Source organism: Podarcis pityusensis (assembly GCF_964106645.2).
Source record: "Podarcis pityusensis genome assembly, chromosome: 4".
Taxonomy (NCBI): domain Eukaryota; kingdom Metazoa; phylum Chordata; class Lepidosauria; order Squamata; family Lacertidae; genus Podarcis; species Podarcis pityusensis.
This window is the reverse complement of record NC_138027.1, coordinates 1,359,667-1,381,719: the sequence shown is the minus strand read 5'-3', so window position 1 is coordinate 1,381,719 and position 22,053 is coordinate 1,359,667. Positions and strand designations below refer to the sequence as shown.

Sequence of the window (22,053 nt, the reverse complement as noted above, 5' to 3'; positions counted from 1 at the left end):
GGCGCCCCCTTCTGGGAATCCTCTGATTCGCTGGAAAGACTCATGGAATCTCTAGAGTCATTGTCATCCTCTTCCTCGCTGTCCTGGGATTCATCCCCATCGCTCTCCATCTCCTGCCTACCCTGTGCCTCTGTCCCTGAACCCCTGACAGTGTGGGACCTATTTACTGACTGCCCTTTCATACACGGACGCTGTGCAATTCTGCTAATTGCTTTACGACCTGCAGAGGCCCGCAGGGGGAAGTGTGCTGGACGACAAGAATAAAGCAATAAATCTTACCTAACATGGTTATGGGTCAACGTGAAGTGTGAGAAAGGGCTTTGAAGTTTTATCTGCTGATCGTCAGCTTGATCGACTGCCGGAGACTTCAAAGAGGCAGATCGGAGGAGGCTGACAGAGGCTGGGTGCCAAGAGCCATGACGTCCGGAGTTCCCAGTTTGGCTGAGTGAGTGAGTACCTTTGGGAAAAGCCAACAGAAGGGGGCAATGGCTCAGCCCTGTGAACATGGCTTTGAGCTTAAGCTGCCATGTCAGAGACTGACTAGCCAAAATTGGCTGCAGTGGAGCTTTCAAGTGGAGCTTTTGCTAGTGGGGGAGCAGCTGTGGAATGTAATTCACCCCACACAGAATGCAGCTGGGAAAGCAGAGGCTGAGAGAGCTGCAGAGCAAAGTGAAGTGGAAAAGCGTGTGCTTGCTTTTTTGGCAGAAAGTGTGGATGCTCATCTGGTGCCTGTTGTCCTGGGTGCAAGAAGGCCAGAGGCCGCTTGGCTAGCACTCCAAGAAGCTTGTGGAGCTGGAGTGGGAAGCAAGGGCCAAGAAGTGGCTGCATCCGAAAGGGAGAGGCAAGATGGCGCCGGCCAAATCCTTGAGTACCGATGCACAGCTGGGAGGAGCTGTGAGCCCCCACAAGGGGGCGAAGGGACTGTTCCTGTTGTTGTTGCTAGCAATGCTGCTTGTGCTTTTGCTGAGCCTGGGAGCTGTGTGGATGCTGCAATGTGTCTGTGTGAGAAACCTGGACAGAGGCCAAGTGTTGGGAGCTTCAGAGGGGGTGCAGAAAAACGTCCTGAAGACCCCATGAGCAGTGGGGGGGCAGTGAGCAGTGAAAGCTCAGAGACGCCTCTTTCTCCAAAAGCTGCCAAGAGTTGTTTACGTCGTGAGTCGGAGCCTGGGAAGCTGAAAAGTGCTAGAGGCTTCAAGGTCAGCCACCTGCAGCAAGTAGAGATAACAGCTTCAGAGTTGTGTGGGAACGCCGAGACAAGTCCAGTCTCCATGGCAACTGAGAGAGTTGCATCTACGGAAGCTGTCAAGGTCGTGGGCAAGTCTTCCTGCCGGGGGGAGTCTGTTGCCGTGACAACCAGAGAGGACATCTGCAGAAGCCCCAAGGAGGGGGGTAGTGAGGAGATTGTTGCCCTGGCGACCCAGGAATGTAAACAACAAGACTTTCTCACTGTAATAATAGACTCTGGTGCCTCAAATTCGTTAGTGCCATCTGCTGATCTTTTGAGGAATTGCAGGACAGTAAAAACTGAGAAGTATGTTACGTTTGCAGGTGGAAGCAGAAAAAAGCTGACAGAAACAGGACTGTTCTTCTGTCTTTTCCTTAAGCATGAAGTCAAAGCTTATGCAGTGCCCGGTTTAACTAACTGTTTGTTAAGTGTGCATGATCTATTGATTGATAATTTTCAAATTTCTTTTGCAGGTGACAAATGTGAATTTTCCAAGGATGGGAAACACGTGTACACAGTGCAGTCTAAAGATAATTTGTTTGCTGTAAATGTGCCTTTTTCCACAGGAGAGGATAACACCGAAGATGCGAAGGGCCAATGTGTAAATGCAGCGCCCCACAATGGTTGTTTACATATTTGGCACCGACGCTTCGCTCATTTAAATTGGAGATTTCTCCAGAAAGCACCAGAGCTGACACAAGGGTGCAAATTTAATGTTTGTGACAAATTTCTAGATTGCAATGCATGTAAACAGGCGAAAGTTGTGACATGCTCATATCCAAAGTCAGAGAGGCAGACCACGCAACCCTTTGAATTAATTCATGCAGATTTGTGTGGGCCCATGTCTGTTGAGTCACTGGGAGGTTCGAAGTATTCTTTGCTTTTGATTCATGATTTTTCGAGGTCTGCTTGGACCTTCTCTCTGAAAACGAAAGGGGAGGCGGCTAAAATGATCAGGGATTGGATCACCGCAGTTGAGGTAACTTTTTCCACCAAAGTTCGTGGTTTTCAAAGTGACAGAGGTGCTGAATTCACTGGTTCTGCTTTACAGGATTTCTTTAGGGAGAAGGGGATTAGCCACAGACTGACCGCTCCTTACTCTCCGCAACAGAATGGGGTCGCAGAGAGAAAGAACAGGACGGTGCAGGAAGCTGTGTCTGCGATCCTGTGGGACGCAGGGCTACCCCAGAAGTTTTGGTCAGAGGCCTGGAGATATGTGGTCCATACCGAGAACAGAGTGTACAACTCTAGTGTAGGAAATACACCGTATTTCTTACTTCATGGAGAGAAGCCCAAGGTACACTACCTTCGTGTGTTTGGTTGTGAGGCTTGGGTGCTTATTCCAAAGGCTCTACGCAAGAAAGGTGAGCCAAGATCTAAAAGAATGATCTTTGTAGGGTATGAGCCTGGCTCAAAGGCCTGGAGGTTTGCGTACCCAAGTGGAGACCAGTCTAGGTTGGTTATCAGCAATAGCGCTGAGTTCTGTGAGCAAGCTGGTTGGAAGCATCTCCACGCTAATCCAGACGTGCTTCCACAGCAGTTCTATGACTCAGACGAGGAGGAGGAGGAACTTGTTGCTGGGGACCACGGTCCAGAGGGACAGAGTCCAAGGCAGGGACAGCTCAGGATCCCTCAGAGGGGGGAACCTAAAACACCTCCTCAGGCAAGTGTCAAGTTTGAACCAAAGAGTGAACCTTCTTCACCTGCTGGACCAGCTGTAAGGCCCAAGAGGCGCAGCAGGTCAGAGGGGGAAGACACTGAAGTTGAGGATGATTTAGCTGGACCCAGTGAAGCGGCAGGGTCACCAGGAGTCACACTGAAGAGATCAGCGAGGACAAGGAGGCCTCCTGATCGGTACGACGCTTCAGGCGTCTGGGTAGGTTCTGCAAGATGTGAACCTGAATCCTTCGAGGATATTCAGGGTTTACCTGAGGAAGAAGCAGGCAAGTGGCACAGGGCAATGGACAAAGAGATGAAGTCCATGAAAGATCTAGGTGTGTTCTCACTCACAGAGTTGCCACCGGGGAAGCAGGCTGTGAGTTCCAGATGGGTTTACCGCTTGAAACCCACTGACGCAGGAGAGCCGCAGTATAAAGCCAGGTTAGTTGCTCGAGGATTTACTTAGAGGAAGGGAATACACTTCACGGAGGTGTATTCGCCAACGTCACGAGCGGAGACTCTGAGAACGCTTTTAGCTTGTGCGGCACAGAGAGGCTGGAAGGTAAACCACTTTGATGTGGATGTTGCCTACCTTAACTCAGATCTCCAGGAGGAGCTGTACATGATTCCTCCTCCGGGGTTTGAGAACTCAAGGCAGGATGTTGTGTGGAGATTGCACAAATCCATCTATGGATTACGTCAATCTGCTAGAAACTGGAACATGTGCCTGAATGAAGCTTTGGAGAAGCTAGGTTTCAGGAAGAGTCTTGCTGACAGTTGCCTGTTCCTTAGAGGATCAGGAGACTCACAGGAGCTGGTGATGTTTTTTGTTGATGACGTGCTTTTCTTCTCAGAAACAGATGAACAGGCGGAGAAGTTTGCCAAAGAGCTAGGTAAACGATTCAAGCTTAAACAGCTTGGTGCTGTCAAAACCTATCTAGGTGTCAATGTTGAGCGTGCACAGGATGGAAGTTTTTTGCTCAGCCAGAGAGGTAAAATTGAGCAATTGCTTCAGAAAATGAGGATGAGTGATTGTGCAGGAGTGAGAAGTCCTATGGAGACTAGTTTTGTGAAGGACAGCCAGCAAGCAGAACGCGCTGCGTTCGAAAATACTGAAGTGTTTCAGTCAGCTCTAGGGTGTTTGTTGTACTTGTCCCAGTGGAGCAGACCTGATATAGCGTTTGCTGTCAATCTGCTCAGCAGGGAGGCATCAAACCCTAGTGTGCAAGCCTGGAATGGCATCAAGAGAGTTCTGAGGTATTTGCAGGAGACCAAAGACTTTTGTCTTAGGTTGCCAGCACAAGGAGAAGTCAAACTGACTTTGTGGACTCGGATTGGGCTAATCTTGAGGATCGAAAGTCTGTGTCTGGCCTAGTGGTGAAGTTTGGGAACTCAGTAGTTGGATGGAGATCCAAGAAGCAAAGTCTGATAGCGCTCTCATCCACTGAGGCTGAGTTCAGTGCTCTTTCAGAGATGTGCAGAGAAGTAGAGTTCTATGCTTGTTTGGTGCAGGAACTCTGCGAAGTGGATTGTCTGCCGATACGTGTTTTCGAGGACAATCAACCATGCCTGAATTTGGCAGAGTCAGGTCAATTCAAGGCCAGAACGGAACACCTAGACATTCGTTTTCGGAATGTGTGCCAGAGTGTTCAGGAGGGATTAGTTGTGCTGAAGTATTGTCCCTCTGCCAAGAACCTAGCTGATGGGTTCACGAAGCCACTCACCTTCCAAAGACATGGGGAGTTTTGTGAAGGTCTGGGTTTGGGACGACCAAGGGTCGATTCTCCCCTCAGGCGCGAGACAAGAGGGGGTGTTGGGTGTAGTGAAGGGTTAACCTTCTGTGTCTCGAGGCTGAGAGGAGGCGCTTACAAGGGAAGTAAGCCAGGACGTGACGAAAGCAGCTTGGAATGCTGTGAGCTGAGTGAAAAGTGAAAGCAGCTTTGCTACGCAGCTGCAAGCTGAGAGAGAGTCGCAAAATGCAGCTTGAATCAGATGGATTGTAAATATGCTATTTTTGAGCAAATAAAGTGCTACTAGGAAAGAAGAAACGTGTGGGACCTATTTACTGACTGCCCTTTCATACACGGACGCTGTGCAATTCTGCTAATTGCTTTACGACCTGCAGAGGCCCGCAGGGGGAAGTGTGCTGGACGACAAGAGTAAAGCAATAAATCTTACCTAACATATTATTTATACCCCGCCCATCTGGCTGGGTTTCCCCAGCCACTCTGGGTGGCTTCCAACTGAATATTAAAAACAGTACAGCATCAAATTTTCCGTAACACCCATAAAAGTGTATCATATTTATTGCTGAGAAATCGTACCATACTCAGCTTACGGATCTCAACCCCAAGAAACCCCACACAGAGTAGCTGCCTTTTCCCCAATTTCTTAGCTAGCAATAACTGATATTGAGAAGAAAGAAGAGAGAGAGAGGTAGGCATCCTTTCGGCGATGCTGCCCTGCTTCAGTTTGCCTCTGTCGGCCCTCAATGCCCCTTTCCTGTGGCCCCTGAATGGCTCTCTCCTCATCCGTCTGTCTCGGGAGACAATGGAGGACGGCTCAAGCGGTGGGGAGATTGCAAGGCCTGCTGGGGCAGCTGGCTGCTGTGACCGACAGCAGAGCCAGAGCAGAGTCTGGGGTGCAGTGCCTCACCATTCCACCAGAGGGCCAGAGCCTCTTTGTGATTGGCTACCCCGAGGGGGGTGGCGCCAGCACTTTTGGAGGGAAAATAAAGAGAGCCGTTTCTGAGGGGATTTGAGATGGGAGAGAGGGAAGGTTGAGAGAAGATGGGGATGAGGAGAGGGTGGAGGGAGGGAGGGAGAAGTGGCTCTGATCTGAGTGGATCATCCGCTCTGAGGAGAATATCTATGGAGCCAAAGGAGCCTCACAGCTGAGAAGGGGAGACCATGTTGAGGGTCTGAAGGGAGTATTCAGATGGGAGTGAAGCTGGAGGGAGAAGCTGTGGGAAGACTCTCCTCTTCTTCTGGGGTCTCCTTCCAGTCAGGAGGAGAGAGATCTTGTAGGAAAAGGAGATTCCCAAGTCCGTGGCAAGGGCTGAGAGGATCCCCTGGGTCTGGCATACAAGGGAAAATACCTCAGGAGTGGGATTGCTAAGAGAGAGGGGAAGCGAGGAAAAGTGGCCCCTCGCTGTGAAGGAAGCTGGGCTGTGTCAAAAGTACCTCACGGAAAGACCTCTCATAACTAAGTGAGGGGATGAGAGAGAAGCCGCAGAAACAGACTTAAACCTTATACTGTAGTATTCACAGTGGTACCTCGGGTTAAATACTTAATTCGTTCTGAGGGTCTGTTCTTAACCTGAAACTGTTCTTAACCTGAAGCACCACTTTAGCTAATGGGGCCTCCCGCTGCCGCCGGAGCATGATTTCTGTTCTCATCCTGAAGCAAAGTTCTTAACCTGAAGCACTATTTCTGGGGTAGCGGAGTCTGTAACCTGAAGCGTCTGTAACCTGAGGTACCACTGTATTCTAAAGTAACAACTGATTTTGAGAAGAAGGGGTTCGAGAAGGGAAGCAGCCGTTTAGCGTCAGAGCTCATTATTTTGAGTTATTTCCGTCCAAAAAGCTCGACAACTCCTGGCCATCCCCCCCTCTCAAAAGGGAGGTGTCCCCAAGCCCTGAACTCTCCCTCCCCCCCCCCGCCTCCCAGGCCGGCTTCTCTCCGGCGGCAGTACGGCTCTCTCTCCCCACCCAGAGCGGCGGCGTCTCTCCCGCTGGGCTCCAGCCTGGACTGCGCTGCTCCTCCGCTTCCTGGCCGAGGGACCGAGGGAGATGCTCAGAGCCCAGCCAAGAGCCAAAGGCCCCCCCAAAACGGACCGAGGGAGATGCTCAGAGCCCAGCCAAGAGCCAAAGGCCCCCCCCAAAAGAGACTGAGGGAGATGCTCAGAGCCCAGCCAAGAGCCAAAGCCCCCCCCCAAAAAGGGACTGAGGGAGATGCTCAGAGCCCAGCCAAGAGCCAAAGCCCCCCCCCAAAGGGACCGAGGGAGATGCTCAGAGCCCAGCCAAGAGCCAAAGGCCCCCCCCCAAAGGGACCGAGGGAGATGCTCAGAGCCCAGCCAAGAGCCAAAGGCCCCCCCAAAAAGGGACCGAGGGAGATGCTCAGAGCCCAGCCAAGAGCCAAAGCCCCCCCCCCCAAGGGACCGAGGGAGATACTCAGAGCCCAGCCAAGAGCCAAAGGCCCCCCCCCCAAGGGACCGAGGGAGATACTCAGAGCCCAGCCAAGAGCCAAAGGCCCCCCCCCCAAGGGACCGAGGGAGATACTCAGAGCCCAGCCAAGAGCCAAAGGCCCCCCCAAAAACGGGACCGAGGGAGATGCTCAGAGCCCAGCCAAGAGCCAAAGGCCCCCCCCAAAGGGACCGAGGGAGATGCTCAGAGCCCAGCCAAGAGCCAAAGGCCCCCCCAAAAAAGGGACCGAAGGAGATGCTCAGAGCCCAGCCAAGATCCAAAGGCCCCCCAAAAAAGGGACCGAGGGAGATGCTCAGAGCCCAGCCAAGAGCCAAAGGCCCCCCCAAAAAAGGGACTGAGGGAGATGCTCAGAGCCCAGCCAAGAGCCAAAGGCCCCCCCAAAAAAGGGACCGAGGGAGATGCTCAGAGCCCAGCCAAGAGCCAAAGCCCCCCCCAAAGGGACCGAGGGAGATGCTCAGAGCCCATCCAAGAGCCAAAGGCCCCCTCAAAAAGGGACCGAGGGAGATGCTCAGAGCCCAGCCAAGAGCCAAAGGCCCCCTCAAAAAGGGACCGAGGGAGATGCTCAGAGCCCAGCCAAGAGCCAAAGGCCCCCCCAAAGGGACTGAGGGAGATGCTCAGAGTCCAGCCAAGAGCCAAAGGCCCCCCCAAAAAAGGGACCAAGGGAGATGCTCAGAGCCCAGCCAAGAGCCAAAGGCCCCCCCCCCCCCGGGACCGAGGGAGATGCTCAGAGCCCAGCCAAGAGCCAAAGGCCCCCCCAAAAAAGGGACCAAGGGAGATGCTCAGAGCCCAGCCAAGAGCCAAAGGCCCCCCCCAAGGGACCGAGGGAGATGCTCAGAGCCCAGCCAAGAGCCAAAGGCCCCCCCAAAAAGGATCCCTTGCCATAGGCGGAGCCAGGGGGAAGCTGCCCCCTTAGAGCCATTCAAAATAATAAAGAGCTGAGGTTCAGAAAGGCGAGAGAGGACTGAGCTGGGGGGACTGGCCTTGCAAGGGTTAAAGGGAACCGAGCTGCCTTCCTAGAGAGGCCAGGAAGCAAGGGGGGGCCAAGTCCTCCCGAGCCAAGGCCCCTCCCTCCCCAGTCCTTTCCTGCCTCGCTGTCCCTCCTGGGATCTGGTGAGTCTCCTCTCTCTCTGGGATCTGGTGAGTCTCCTCTCTCTCTGGGATCTGGTGGGGGTCCCAGGGCTGCAGCAGGGGAGGGGGCTGGGGGGACCCCAAGTCAGGGAGGAGAGGGTCAGGGGTGCAAAGACCCCCCCATATGCTCCTGCTACCCAGAGGAGGAAGGAGCCCCGGGGCTGAGAGCCAGAGCTTTTTGCCAGACTCCCCAGGAGGAAGGTCAGGGAAGGAGAGAGCGGGGGGGGGGGGACACCCCAAGTCAGGGAGGAGAGGGTCCTGCCAGGGAGGGGCCAGGTCTGCCACGCTCTCCTTCCTGCCGATCAGAGGATCCCAAACTCATTTGGCCTTTCGCCCCCCCTTCAGAAAAACAATGACTCCCCCAAAATCTCCTTCTTTAAACAAAGGAGTCCCATTACACAACAGAGGGAACATCTGCAAATGGTTTTCCAAAGCTGGACGAGGAGGTGGACTAGCCCCCCCCCCCAAGAAAACCCCACAGGGAAGGAGGAAGAAAAGGTGGGAGAGAAAGGAGAGGAGTAAAGAGAGGGATCCCAGCCCATAGTCTGGCTGCTGCATTGGGGACCAGTTTCCCAGTGTCTCCCAGGGCAGCTCCCCACGGAGGCCACTGCAGCAATCCCCTCGCACCCAGAGCATGGCATCCCAGGACCACATCCTCTCTGTCCCAAAGGGGTTGCTGCTGGCAAAGCAGCCGAAAATGGGCGCTGCTACTCACTGAGCCTCCAGGGACCTGGGCATCAATGGCTGTGCATGTGTTCAGCCATCTAAGAGAATAATAATGTCCAGATACATTCCTGGCCCTCGGAGCAAAGAAAAAGGGACCCCACCCCAGGAGTCTGACTTGAAAGTGGCAGAGTCCAAGTGCAAGAAAAGAAAATAGAATTTGGGCAACTAGCTGGTTTTAAACTTAATAAGGCCAAGATGAAAAGGTTAACTAAAAATACAGTTTAAGATATGGTGGAAGAATTGCAACGCAAGTCTTTGGGAATATGGTTAACAGCAAAGAGTATGAATTTAGCTGGCCCTCAGAGCAAAGAAAAAGAGACCCCACCCCAGGAGTCTGTCATGAGAGCGGCAAAGTCCAAGTGCTAGAAAAGGAGACAGAAGCAGGGGAGAAATGTGCCCAGAAGTGGGGGTGGGGGAGCAACTCCTGAGGACCCCCGGATGAGGACCCCCACTAGAGCCAGGCATCCATTTTCCACAAGATACAAATTATTCCCTTGTCAGTCAGTTCTGACTTCTTGCATTTACTTGAAGGCAGGAGCAGCTAGACTGATTCACCACAGAGAAATCCCTTCAGTTGCCTCCACATTTTGCATCGCAATCTTCCTTCAAGGAGGGCTAGAGTCTGCTTCCCCTCCTCCTCCTCCTCTTCTACTTTTTCTCCTCTCCACCTCCTCCTCCTCCGTCTTCTTCTTCAGAAGATATCTCATGGTTTCGTACAGTCATAGAATCATAGAATCATAGAGTTGGAAGAGACCACAAGGGCCATCGAGTCCAACCCCCTGCCAAGCAGGAAACACCATCAGAGCACTCCTGACATATGATTGTCAAGCCTCTGCTTAAAGACCTCCAAAGAAGGAGACTCCACCACACTCCTTGGCAGCAAATTCCACTGTCGAACAGCTCTTACTGTCAGGAAGTTCTTCCTAATGTTTAGGTGGAATCTTCTTTCTTGTAGTTTGGATCCATTGCTCCGTGTCCGCTTCTCTGGAGCAGCAGAAAACAACCTTTCTCCCTCCTCTATGTGACATCCTTTTCTATATTTGAACATGGCTATCATATCACCCCTTAACCTCCTCTTCTCCAGGCTAAACATGCCCAGCTCCCTTAGCCGTTCCTCATAAGGCATCGTTTCCAGGCCTTTGACCATTTTGGTTGCCCTCCTCTGGACACGTTCCAGTTTGTCAGTCAAAATAAAAAAAATCCTTCCAGTAGCACCTTTAAGACCAACTAACTTAGTTCTTGGTATGAGCTTTCGTGTGCAAGCACACTTCTTCAGTGCTTGCACACGAAAGCTCATGTGTGCTTACACACGTGTGCTTGCACACGAAAGCTCATACCAAGAACTAACTTAGTTGGTCTTAAAGGTGCTACTGGAAGGATTTTTTTTATTTTGACTATGGCAGACCAACACGGCTACCAGTTTGTCAGTGTCCTTCTTGAACTGTGGTGCCCAGAACTGGACACAGTACTCCAGGTGAGGTCTGACCAGAGCAGAATACAGTGGCACTATTACTTCCCTTGATCTAGATGCTGTACTCCTATTGATGCAGCCCAGAATCGTCACACCCTGGTTCCTCATCCGTGCTTGCTCAAGGAACATTTCTCTTCTTCTGACCTAAAAATTCTGTAACTAAACAATGTATTTGCTTTGTAGGATTTGCTAGCACCTCATTAGCACAGGCAGAACTTGGCAGAAGACCAAAGGGTTCCTTCCAATCTCTTAGAGACTTCCTGAGAGCACAGATGGATGAGCAAGACTCAGCTGGCCCTGGAGCAGGAAGAGGCCATGCCATCCAAACTGGGAGCAGTGGGGGATTCTGGGAAAACTCTGTGCAGAAGATCCATGGTGAGGAGGACACCCTCCGCTCAGAGGTGCAGAGCCAGCAGTTGAGGCAGTTCTGCTGCCAGGAGGCCAAAGGACCCCGAGAAGTTTGCAGCCGACTCTACCACTTTTGCCACCAATGGCTGAAGCCAGAAAGGCACACGAAAGCTGAGATGCTGGACCTGGTGATCTTGGAGCAGTTCCTGGCTGTCCTTCCTCCGGAGATGGAGAGCTGGGTGAGGGACTGTGGAGCGGAGACCAGTTCCCAGGCAGTGGCCCTGGCCGAAGGTTTCCTCCTGAGTCAGGCAGAGGAGAGAAAGCAGGTGAGAGAGACTTTCCTCTGGATACTCCAAAGGGGCTCCAAACAGAATGGAGAACATCCCATAATGCTCTACTGTTGGCGCATTCTTTTCCTGGGAAGGCATCCATAGAATGAGATCTAACACCCTTAAAGCTTCTGTCTTTGTCATTCTCTTTCTAACATTTCTCGCCATTCATTCTCTGTTTTGAATCCTTGTTGCTCTTTCAGAAAAGGGATCTCTTTGCAGAAATGGACCTGGATTCCTGTGAGGCAGAGAGGCCTCCGTTGGACACCAGAGAGAGGCCACTGGGTAAGGAGGAAGGTGGCTTTTCTCCGTTTGGTCTCGTTCTGTTGGTTTTCCAACTAATCTGTGAGTTCTTTTTTTTGGGGGGGGGGACAGTTGGGAACAAGGGTCCAAAGGAAGGGAGTAGTAATTTTGCACAACTAACATATGAAATGGGCACAAACGTCTAACTGCACTCAGCAGGTAAGGCTTTCTGAAAGGCCCATCTGTAGTTAGAGATGCCCTGTTTCACCTGTGAGAGACGTGGGCATTCCTTGCATCCTGCTTACGTTTTTTCTCTTGCAGGTAACAGAATGATGCTGGCAAGACCTCCTGATCCATCTTTTCATGGGGGCAGAAGAGAAACAGCGGCTGTGGAACCAGATCAGGTCAGGGGAAGCTGCCTTGTGGGGACAGAGGCCAAGGGATGGAGCAATGTCATGGACTGGTTGGGCACAGAGGAATGGTGGGAGGAAGCAGCCAGGGAACCAGGAAAGGAAGACATCTCAGAGCCCAAGGAGTGGAGGTGGAGGAAGGATGGGCGGTCAGATGGAGAAGAGGGAGACGCCTGGGAAGAGGAGGTGTCAGAAGCTGAAGGGGCAACAGGGCTTAGTGAGCTGGGAGACTCTGAGGCAGAATGCAGTCCAGAATCGGAGGCAGAAAAGGAAGGAGGTGAGTGGGAGGAGGAAGGTCGAGAGGCAGAGGTGAGTCAGGAGAAGGAGGAGCCACTGGGGGCTCCCTCTCCTTCTGCCAGAAGCCACCCTCCCTGCTTGTCTCTCAGAGCCAAGAGAGGTCTAACATGGAGGAGCAAAGGCAGGCTGCACACTGGCGCACTGTTCAATCGCTTGCCAGAAACCCCAGAGAGGAGGGGACTTGGAAAGCTGTGGGGAGCTGGGGGCCTTCACTCTCAGCAACTGCTTTTGTGGAGGAAGAGGCTCAGGGAATGAGCTGCTGTTCTCATGAGGCCCGAAACTCAGCCAAGTCTGTGAACATCGTGTTCTTGCTGATAAAGAGTTAACTCCAGCTGTGAACTGTGGGATTTCCTGCCCATATACTGTAATTTTCACTCTATAACACGCACATTTTTTCTCCTAAAAAGTAAGGGGAAATGTCTGTGCGTGTTATTGAGCGAATTTGTGGTCCCTGGAGCCGACTGGCCCGAGTGCAGGAGCAAATTTCAGGCAAAATTTAGATCGCGTGTCGCGGAGGAGGGAAGGGAGGGAAGGCTTCAGAAGCGAGGCTGCTGCTTTCCTGCATTCTGCCTCAGGGTCTTACTGCCCACCCTCTTCTGTTTTTGGTTCCTGTGTTTGCTCAAACGCAACAAAGAGCAGGGAAATCCCCTGCCCTCCTGGCAAGCAGAGGGGAAAGGAAAGAATCGCGTTGTTCCTTCTAATTCCTAGTCACACTGCGCGCAGGCTCTAGGAGCTCACCCAACAGCCACACCTCCTCCTCTCCGTGCTGCTGCTGCTGCTTTCAGCATTCTAGGGACTCGCAGGCAGCCGGAAAATATGCAGGGGGGAGGGAGACAGAGAAAGAGGGCTGGCTTGGGTGGGTGGGAGGGAACTTTTGCCTTCCTTTCCTCCCTCCTGTTAAACCCCTCTCCTGCATTGTTAGCTAGCTGCACACCCCTCTTGTGCTCTTTGTCCTTTCTGTGTTTTTCCTTCCCTCCCCACTTAAAACGTGGTTACAAAGCACGGATCCACATGGATCCTCAGGATCTTTGCACTCAGTCACCCCAAATTCACCATCAGATCACATAGCATGTCCATGGCTACAGCCTGCACCAAAAAAATCACGCACCCACTGTTGCCTGGGGCTGCAATGGTGCAAAAACGTGGTTACAAAGCACAGATCCACATGGATTCTCAGGATTTTTGCATTGGGCTACCCCAAACTCACCGTCAAATCACATGTCTGTGGCCACAGCATGAAGCACAAAAAATGATACATCCACTGTTTCTTTCAGATTTTTTTTTCTTGTTTTCCTCCTCTATAAACTATGTGCGTGTTATGGTCAGGTGCGTGTTATAGAGCGAAAAATACGGTAACTCTGTGACACCAACCTTCTGAATGTTGCCAGTATGATTCATCTGTAGCTGTAGTTTTCATGGAATCCTAGAGTTGAAAGGGACCCCAAGGGTCATCAAGTCCAACCCCCTGCATTGCAGGAGTCTCAGCTAGATCACCCAAGACAGATGGCCATCCAGACTAGGCTTCTTGTATTTCTATATTCATCACTGAGTGCTAAAATAGGCTTCTAAGCAGCGGACAGACGAGAACAAATAGTGGCCAAGATTCACCTAGCCAGCCCCATCCGCTGCAAAATGGGGCCTGCCCTCCACTCCTCCCCCTCTCCATGCCCCCATGAACCCCTTGAATTTGGCTCTAGGGCATTGGGAGGGAACCTCCCCAGAACAACTCATGAGGAGAGGAGAAAGTGGATCCTTCCATTGGGGAAACTGGAATGCTTGCGTAGGCAGAATAACGTAAACATAAGCTGGAGTACCACCTATTTGCAAAAAGACAAATACCCACAGTTAAAATGCAGAATAAAAGAATTCAATTAAAACGTTAAAATAGGTACCCATAATTAAAATGTGCAGCAAAGCAATCCTATTGAAATAACACAGCAATTAACAGGAAGAAAACCACAGAGCATTGTGTAGCAGATTATATTTCTGCTGTCTCAGAGGAGGACATTTCCCTTTTTCTTTCAGGGTCCAGTGTGCTTTGAAGATGTCGCTGTTTGTTTCACGGACGAGGAGTGGGCGTTGCTGAATCCTAACCAGAGAGCTCTGCATAACAACGTCATGGAGGAGAATTGTGGGATCGTGGCCTCTCTTGGTAAGCCTCCCTGTGGGATCGTCCTATCTGCCAGGAAATTCAAAAAATACCTATATGTGACAAACCTCATATATTTTCACATAGCTCAGCAGCGCCCCCTCCAAGACCTGGGAACCTAACACCCCCACGTGAAATAATAAATTACAGTTTTTTCTGTGAACCATCTTCCTCCAGTTCTGCCTTTTTATACCACGATTCGGCTGGTCTGAACTGCCCAGGCCATATTAAATGTCAGCTTCAGAGTTGTTAGGAAAGATATGTAGCTTCTGTCAGCTTTTCTGTTTTTGTTTTTGCTGCTGTCAGTCTTGGGTTGACCAAAGAGATGACTGACACTGGAGATGGAGGGGATGCCATGACTGGGCCAAACAACATCTGCCCCAGAGAAGAGCCAGGCTGATTGAATCTCAGGTAGTAGTAGCAGTGATAATAATAGCAATAATAATAATTTTTATTTATACACCGACCATCTGGCTGGGTTGCTCCAGCCAATCTGGGAAGCTTCCAACACATATGCAGTGCTACCTCTGGTTGCGAATGGGATCCGTTCCGGAGGTCCGGCCGGATCCCGAGGATTTCGCAACCCGAGGATCACTGTTCTGTGCATGCTCATGGATTTGTCGCTATCATAAGCTGATGTTTATATAATCCGAGGGTTACGTAACCCGAGGTGCTACTGTATAAACATGAAACAGTAATAATAGCATCTAATCCAATGAAAAAAGTACAAAATTTTTACAAAAAGTACAAAAATTTTAAAATGAGTAACTTACTTCAAACTAAGCAACATTCAACCAACGATTAGAACCCAATAATAAATACATTGGTTTATTACAAATAGCAAAGGTAATGAAGACTGCCTTCTCTACAACAAATTTAATGAGCATCATTCCCTAACTGGGGGCTCCATTTGTTCCTGAGGCTCTAATCCCTTTTTCTCTCCATTGCAGATTGTGACGAATTGGAAATCAAGAACAAAGGTGACCACAACACAATCTGCAGAGTGGAGAAGGCACATAAAAATTTGGAGTGTGGAAAGAGCTGCAGTCAGAGCTCCCATTCCAGTTCCCATCAACAAAATCTCATTGGAAAGAAACCCTATCAGTGCATTGAATGTGGAAAGAGAGTCAGTAGCAGCTCCGATCTCACTAAACATCAAAGAATTCATACAGGGGAGAAACCCTATCAGTGTGTGGAATGTGGAAAGAGCTTCAGTATGAGCTCCCATCTCACTTCCCATCAAAGAATTCATACAGGGGAGAAACCCTATCAGTGTGTGGAATGTGGAAAGAGCTTCACTGAGAACTCCTCTCTCACTAGGCATCAGAGAATTCATACAGGCGAGAAACCCTATCAGTGCGTGGAATGTGGAAAGAGCTTCAGGGACAGCTCCCATCTCACTTCCCATCAGAGAATTCATACAGGCGAGAAACCCTATCAGTGCGTGGAATGTGGAAAGACCTTCAGCACGAGTTCCCACATCACTTCCCATCAGAGAATTCATACAGGGGAGAAACCCTATCAGTGTGTGGAATGTGGAAAGAGCTTCAGGCAGAAAGCTCAACTCATATCCCATCAGAGAATTCATACAGGGGAGAAACCCTATCAGTGCATGGAATGTGGAAAGAGCTTCAGTCAGAGCTCCCATCTCACTTCCCATCAGAGAATTCATACAGGGGAGAAACCCTTACAGTGCATGGAATGTGGAAAGACCTTCAGTACGAGTTCCCATCTCACTTCCCATCAGAGAATTCATACAGGGGAGAAACCCTATCAGTGTGTGGAATGTGGAAAGAGCTTTAGTATGAGCTGCAATCTCACTAAGCATCAGATAATTCATACAGGGGAGAAACCCTATCACTGCATGGAATGTGGAAAGAGCTTCAGTCAGAGAGCACATCTGAATCCTATCACTGCATGGAATGTGGAAAGAGCTTCAGTCAGAGAGCACATCTGAATACCCATCAAAGAATTCATACAGGGGAGAAATAATATAAATGCTTTGAATGTGGAAAGAGCTTTAGTTGCAGCTCCAAACTCACTAAGCATCAAACAATTCATACAAGGGAGAAACCCTATCAGTGTATGGAATGTGGAAAGAGCTTCAGGAAGAGCTTCGGTCTCACATCCCATCAGAGAATTCATGCAACGGTTGGAAAAACCATTAAAAAGCTTTAGGAGCCAGGCAAATTCGCACCTTGTTAACCAGGCCTTTGCTAATGCCCTTTTAAAATGTGGTAATGAGGGGGGTTACAGATGTGTATTTTGTGTTTTTATGTTGTCTTTTTATGTTGTAACCGTCCTGAGATGTGGGAGCAGGAGTCAACTTTTAGAGGCTGAGGGGTTTTTGCCCCCCAATGATATATTTGAGGGGGCCACCCCCCCCAGTTGATAGGCATTACCATTCCAATGCCCTTTATGCATCATGTGATTGATTGTGCAAGGCAGGCCTTACCTGGCCCCTTCCACCAATATTTTATTCAAGTTGGCACCACTGGGTCGGGTGGTATACAAATTAAATAATTACATAAATGGAGTTACAAACTTTTTTGATCAGTGGACTGCTGTAGAAATAGTGCGTCTTGATTTCAGTAAGGCTTTTGACAAAGTCCCCCGTGATCTTTCTGTGAGAAAGCTGGTAAAATGTGGGCTGAACGAGGAAACTGTTAGGCGGATTTGACTGACCGAACCCAAAGAGGACTCCTTCATGGCTCCTTATTATCCTGGGGTGCTGCAGGGTTCTGTCCTGGGCCCGTTGTTGTTCAACTTCGTTATAAATGACTTGGATGAAGGAACTGAGAGGATGCTCATCACATTTGCGGAGGACACCAAACGGGGAGGGGAGGCCAATGTGGCAGAAGGCAGAATCAGATCAAGGGCAGGAATAGTACCACTTTATTCTGCCTTGGTCAGGCCCCACCCAGAATACTGTGTTCAGTTCTGGGCATCACAATGTAAGTATCCAAAAGGTGGGGGAACACAATCCGTATTCCTTTTATAACACGTGGCCAATGTTTATTGAATACATAAATTGTGATGACTGTTGCCGGAATCTACCCAGCACTCGTGGGAAAATGTAGCATGATCTTTTAGAATAATCAATTGAAACTTTAACACATGGCAGGATGAAAGTCTGCAATTCCATGAGGACAAGCTTTGTGTTGTTTACTGTTGTAACCATTGCTTTCTTTAAAATTATCTTTTATACCATGAAAATAAATAAATAAAACAGTATCGCCCATTATTTTCACATAATCTAAGTGTTTATTCAGGTGAGGCTGAATGAAACACTAGAGAAAAATCCTTCTTGACTGCGTCTGCATTGTTTCAAATATGAGTTCACTTACCCATGTTACGGAAATGACGGCGGGGGGCATCTTTATAGTTATTGCAATGTTACGAATATTAGCCCTGAATGTATGCTTTTGACTTGACAGCACAGGGAAGATACCTAGCTTTATAAATTCCTAGAAAATCCATACTTTAACCGACTCTCCTCATTCCAATGCCATTTTAACCCTGCAAGAAAGGTGATTTGGGTTCCACCTCCTTCCATGAACCAAGAAGCAGGAAGTCATGTAGGCAGTAGGAAGAGGGCATCTTTCCCCAAGCCTGAGAGCACATACACGGCCCCCCACCCAGGGAGTGACGGGGGGGGCAACAATAGACATCCACAGAGGCAATTTAGCAAGTCAGGTGTTCTGAAAGCCCATCTCCAGACAAGTCCTGAGGGCAAGGAGATGCCAAGGGTTTCCTTGTTCTTTTGGTGATGGGTACTTAAGAGGTTAAAGGGACGTGGGTGGCGCTGTGGGTAAAACCTCAGTGCCTAGGACTTGCCGATCGTATGGTCGGCAGTTCGAATCCCCGCGGCGGGGTGAGCTCCTGTCGTTCGTTCCCAGCTCCTGCCCACCTAGCAGTTCAAAAGCACTCTTAAGTGCAAGTAGATAAATAGGGACCGCTTTATAGCGGGAAGGTAAACGGCATTTCTGTGTGCTGCGCTGGTGCTGGCTCGCCAGCTGCAGCTTCGTCACGCTGGCCACGTGACCCGGAAGTGTCTTCGGATGGTGCCGGCTCATGGCCTCTAGAGCGAGATGAGCACGCAACCCCAGAGTCGGACACGACTGGTCTGTACGGGCAGGGGTACCTTTACCTTTACCTTACTTAAGAGGTGTTGGGAGCGGTGTCTGGCCCCTGCTGAACTTGTGTATATCTTATATCCCCTCCTCCTTTGTGATGTAATATGGACCTATTCATGATGCCCTGTGAAATGTATTCTGGTTAAAAGTCAAGGTAACCCTTTGTTCTGGGTTCATGCTCCTGTGGGGACCTGTTGGGCAACAAGAAAGATCAAGGTCTACTGACCACTGTTTTGCGAACTTCCGGGTTGGCGCCATCGGCAATGGCTGAATTCCTCTGACCGGGAGGAATTTGCCCCGTGGGAAATTGGGTCTGTCCGCCACGGCGAAGGCAGAGACCCGCAAAAAATCACAGGCGGGAGAAGCCTGTGAACGTGGGATTCGGCGGGCACCTTTTGCGCCTCCCCTACTCACGGGGAAACCCGATTTCGGGGCTCCGGAGCGACGTGGGGTGAATGGCGCGGTGCTTTGAATCGTCTGCTTCTTCCATGGAGCGAAGCCGCATAGCTGTTGCCAGAGAGCGCTGACTTTTTCCTGTGGACAATTTGAATCTAAAGCAATTACCCGTGAGTAGAGCTGAAACGGGAGAATCAGATTTCTAAACGTATAATTTGGTATCGAAGCGGGGAGGTTCAATACAGGAAGTCCGCCTTCCCTTTTTGTAAATAGATTGAAGCAAAAAGGCTGTAAGCTGAAGCCTTGGAAAGACCTTTGTAAAAGACTAAAATTTCAACGGTAAAGAACATTTAACCCCCCCTCGGGGGCAGGAGAAGAGGGGGGGAAGTTGTGGACTGAGTATACCTGCAGGAGAGAGTGAAGAGAGTTAGAATACTGCCGCTCTGACCCTGGAAACGGGCTGCTAGTTGGACTGACGTCTTTTGGAATGTCCATTGACAGCGTATAGAACGTTCACTGACAGCTAGCTAAGTAAGAGAAATACATTGTTTCTACAGTCTCTGGCTGTCTCTAAAAAGGAATAAATAGTAACAGAAAACTGAAACTAACTTTGGATGTTTGAACTGTGTTTAAAAGTGGACATTATTGATCAATACAAGTAACATAAATAGAAACTGTTTCCCCCTAGTGGAAGCTTTTGAAACTGGTTGTTTTACAAGAGTTTTACAAGAGTGGGGCCAGGGGAATTTCCAGCTGCAAGATAAGAAACTGTGAGACTTTGGGACTGACCTTGAATTTTTTAAGTGTTATGGCAAATGGAAAGGAAAAAATAGATCTGCCAACTGTTGGGATACTGCCAGGGAGATAAAGTCCATCAAGGCCCCCAAGCCGTCTGCCGGATGATCCATCGACCTCCCGTAGGCACGCAGCGACATGAGTTTCTAGAAAATATCTTGCCACATTCCAGAGCTCATGCACACTCGTATCAGCAGATAGTGCACAGCCAAAAAGTTGCACTCAGGAGAGCATTATTAACAAGTTTATTCAGTGTTGATCAGAACACAGAAAAACATGACTGTCTGCTTTAGTGTCTGCGACACAGAGAGAGAAAACGAAAGCAACAGAAAACATAAACATCCTGTGAACAGGAAATACGCAGACTCTGTGACTCACAGCCTGCTCCCTTTTAAGGTGGAACGGAAATATCCTAACATCCTCCCCCTTTCCGTGTAACCTGTAGTACCTGTGGTTCAACCCAATTGCAACTTTTGTACATAAACCTTAAGTTGTTCTCTGTTAACAACCTTAGACAACAGATCAGCAGGAATTTCATTTCCTGCCATGTAGGACACCTGAATGAGTCCTTTCTGAATACACTCTCTTGCACGATGTAGCTTAATCTGCAAGTACTTGGTCCTTTGCTTGCAACTCTCCGAGTTCAGCAAAGCCAAACACGATCTATTGTCTTGATACACTTGTACAGGACATTTCACAGAAACTCTGATGTCCTTAAACAGTTGCATCAACCATTCACAATCCATGAGTGAAAATGACAGAGCACTGAGTTCTGCTTCACAGGAACTTAGGCTCACTGTCGTCTGCTTCTTGCACAACCAGTCAAACAGGCAGTGGTTGTACATGTAGCATACTCCAGAAGTGCTTGTACCATCCGTGGTGTCACTTCCAAAACTTGCATCTGCAAAGATTTCAAGACCTCCAGTCTTCTGACTGGTGAACCTCAGCCTGTAGTGCAAAGTCCCTTTCAAATAGCGGGCTATGCGCTTCAGAGCTTTCCAATCCTGAACAGTAGGATTGTTGGCATGTCTGCTAAGCAGGTTACAGCTTACAGCTATGTCAGGTCTTGAGCATCTAGCAATGAAATTCAACTTGCCTAGAATGCATCTGTACAGCGTTGTGTCAGAAAACGCTTCAGCAGTACTATCTACCTGGTAACCTGTCACCATCGGTGTGTCTGCTGGGTTTGCATCAACCAAATTCAACCTGGTTAATACATCAGCAATTTTCTGTGTTTGGTGTACCAGAAAATTACCTGCTTGGTCCCTCTCCACCTGCAGAGAAAGATAGTTGGATACCTCACCAAGATCCTTCATGTCAAAGTGCTCCTTCAGCTGAGCTAGGGTGCTTTGGTACAAAGCCTGATTCTTCCAAAACATCAGAAGATCATCAACAAAACATAAACAATACAGTTTGTTTTGCCCCTCCTCCTTGACAAACACACATGGATCAGCTTTGTCCTGGTGAAAACCTAGAGAAAGCAATGTCTCAGTGAGCTTTGTGTTCCAACACCTGGCACTCTGCTTGAGACCATATAAGGATTTCCGCAGTTTACAGACCATTCCCTTCTGTATCTGCATTCCATCAGGTGGAAGCATAAACAGCTCCTCCCCCAGAATCCCGTACAAAAAAGCTGTATTAATGTCATGATGGGAAACATGCAGTTTCTCCTCTGCAGCTATCTTGAGCATCAGCCGAATGCTCTCATATTTGACTGTGGGAGAGTAGGTCTCGTGGTAATCCTGTCCTGGTACCTGTGAAAAACCTCTGGCAACCAATCTGGCTTTGTGTCTGACTACCTTGCCATTCTGGTCTGTCTTGGCCTTGAAGACCCATTTGCTGCCAACCAGTCTCATCCCTGGGACTACCGGTACCAGTTCCCAAGTTTGGTTCCTATTCAAGGAATCAACTTCAGCCTTCATGGCATTAAGCCAAGGCTCAGCATCTTTAGAGGTTAACTCCTGAACCTCTTTGAAGCTTGAAGGTTCCCACACCTTCTCTGAGCTACTAAGAACAGCAGTTGCTGTCTTAGCAAACTCATCAGCAAATCTCTTTGGAGGTCTGCCCTTTGTGGCTCTTTCAGATCTGCGTACTAGACGCAAGTCTTCTGGACTCATCTCCTCCTTCTTAGGAGAAAAGTGACCAATGGTGAACAGTGGTTGTTCCAGTTCATTGTCAGACGCATCAGATGGTCTGACTGAGGCCTTTGCGCTCTTGTAGTCTGCTGTGTCATCACTGTCACTGACACCAGCAGCAGCGCCACCCACTGAACTGGAATCCGAACTCTGATCATCATCGTCATCATCATCCTCAGCAGCTTCCTCAGCTTTAGCTGCTTCTTTGACATCACCTTCATCCTCCTCTGGGTAACTCTGGAAAATTCCCACATTTCCCCCCCACTTAGGATTGTACTCAACACTCTTTGTGAACTTAATGGACTTAGAGTTGGTCATCCACACCCTGTATGCACCTTTTTCGTACCCCATGAACAAACCATGTGCCCCACGCTTCCCAAGCTTGTTGCTTTGTGGGGTGT

General features: G+C 49.5%; 2 protein-coding genes across 2 annotated transcripts in view; both read left to right on the top strand.

The window, feature by feature from the left end:
• Positions 1–22,053, top strand: part of LOC308475073 (uncharacterized protein) — a 133,925-nt gene that overhangs the window by 36,557 nt on the left and 75,315 nt on the right. Inside the window, exons 5-7 of the mRNA XM_081001890.1 lie at positions 10,598–11,088; positions 11,295–11,376; positions 11,656–11,738. Coding sequence (XP_080858016.1) covers positions 10,598–11,088; positions 11,295–11,376; positions 11,656–11,738 — 656 coding nt within the window. The remainder of the gene's footprint in view (positions 1–10,597; positions 11,089–11,294; positions 11,377–11,655; positions 11,739–22,053) is intronic.
• Positions 7,833–22,053, top strand: part of LOC308475174 (uncharacterized protein) — a 105,180-nt gene continuing 90,959 nt past the window's right edge. The window contains exon 1 of the mRNA XM_081002156.1: positions 7,833–8,199. The gene's annotated coding sequence lies outside the window, so the exon portion shown is untranslated. The remainder of the gene's footprint in view (positions 8,200–22,053) is intronic.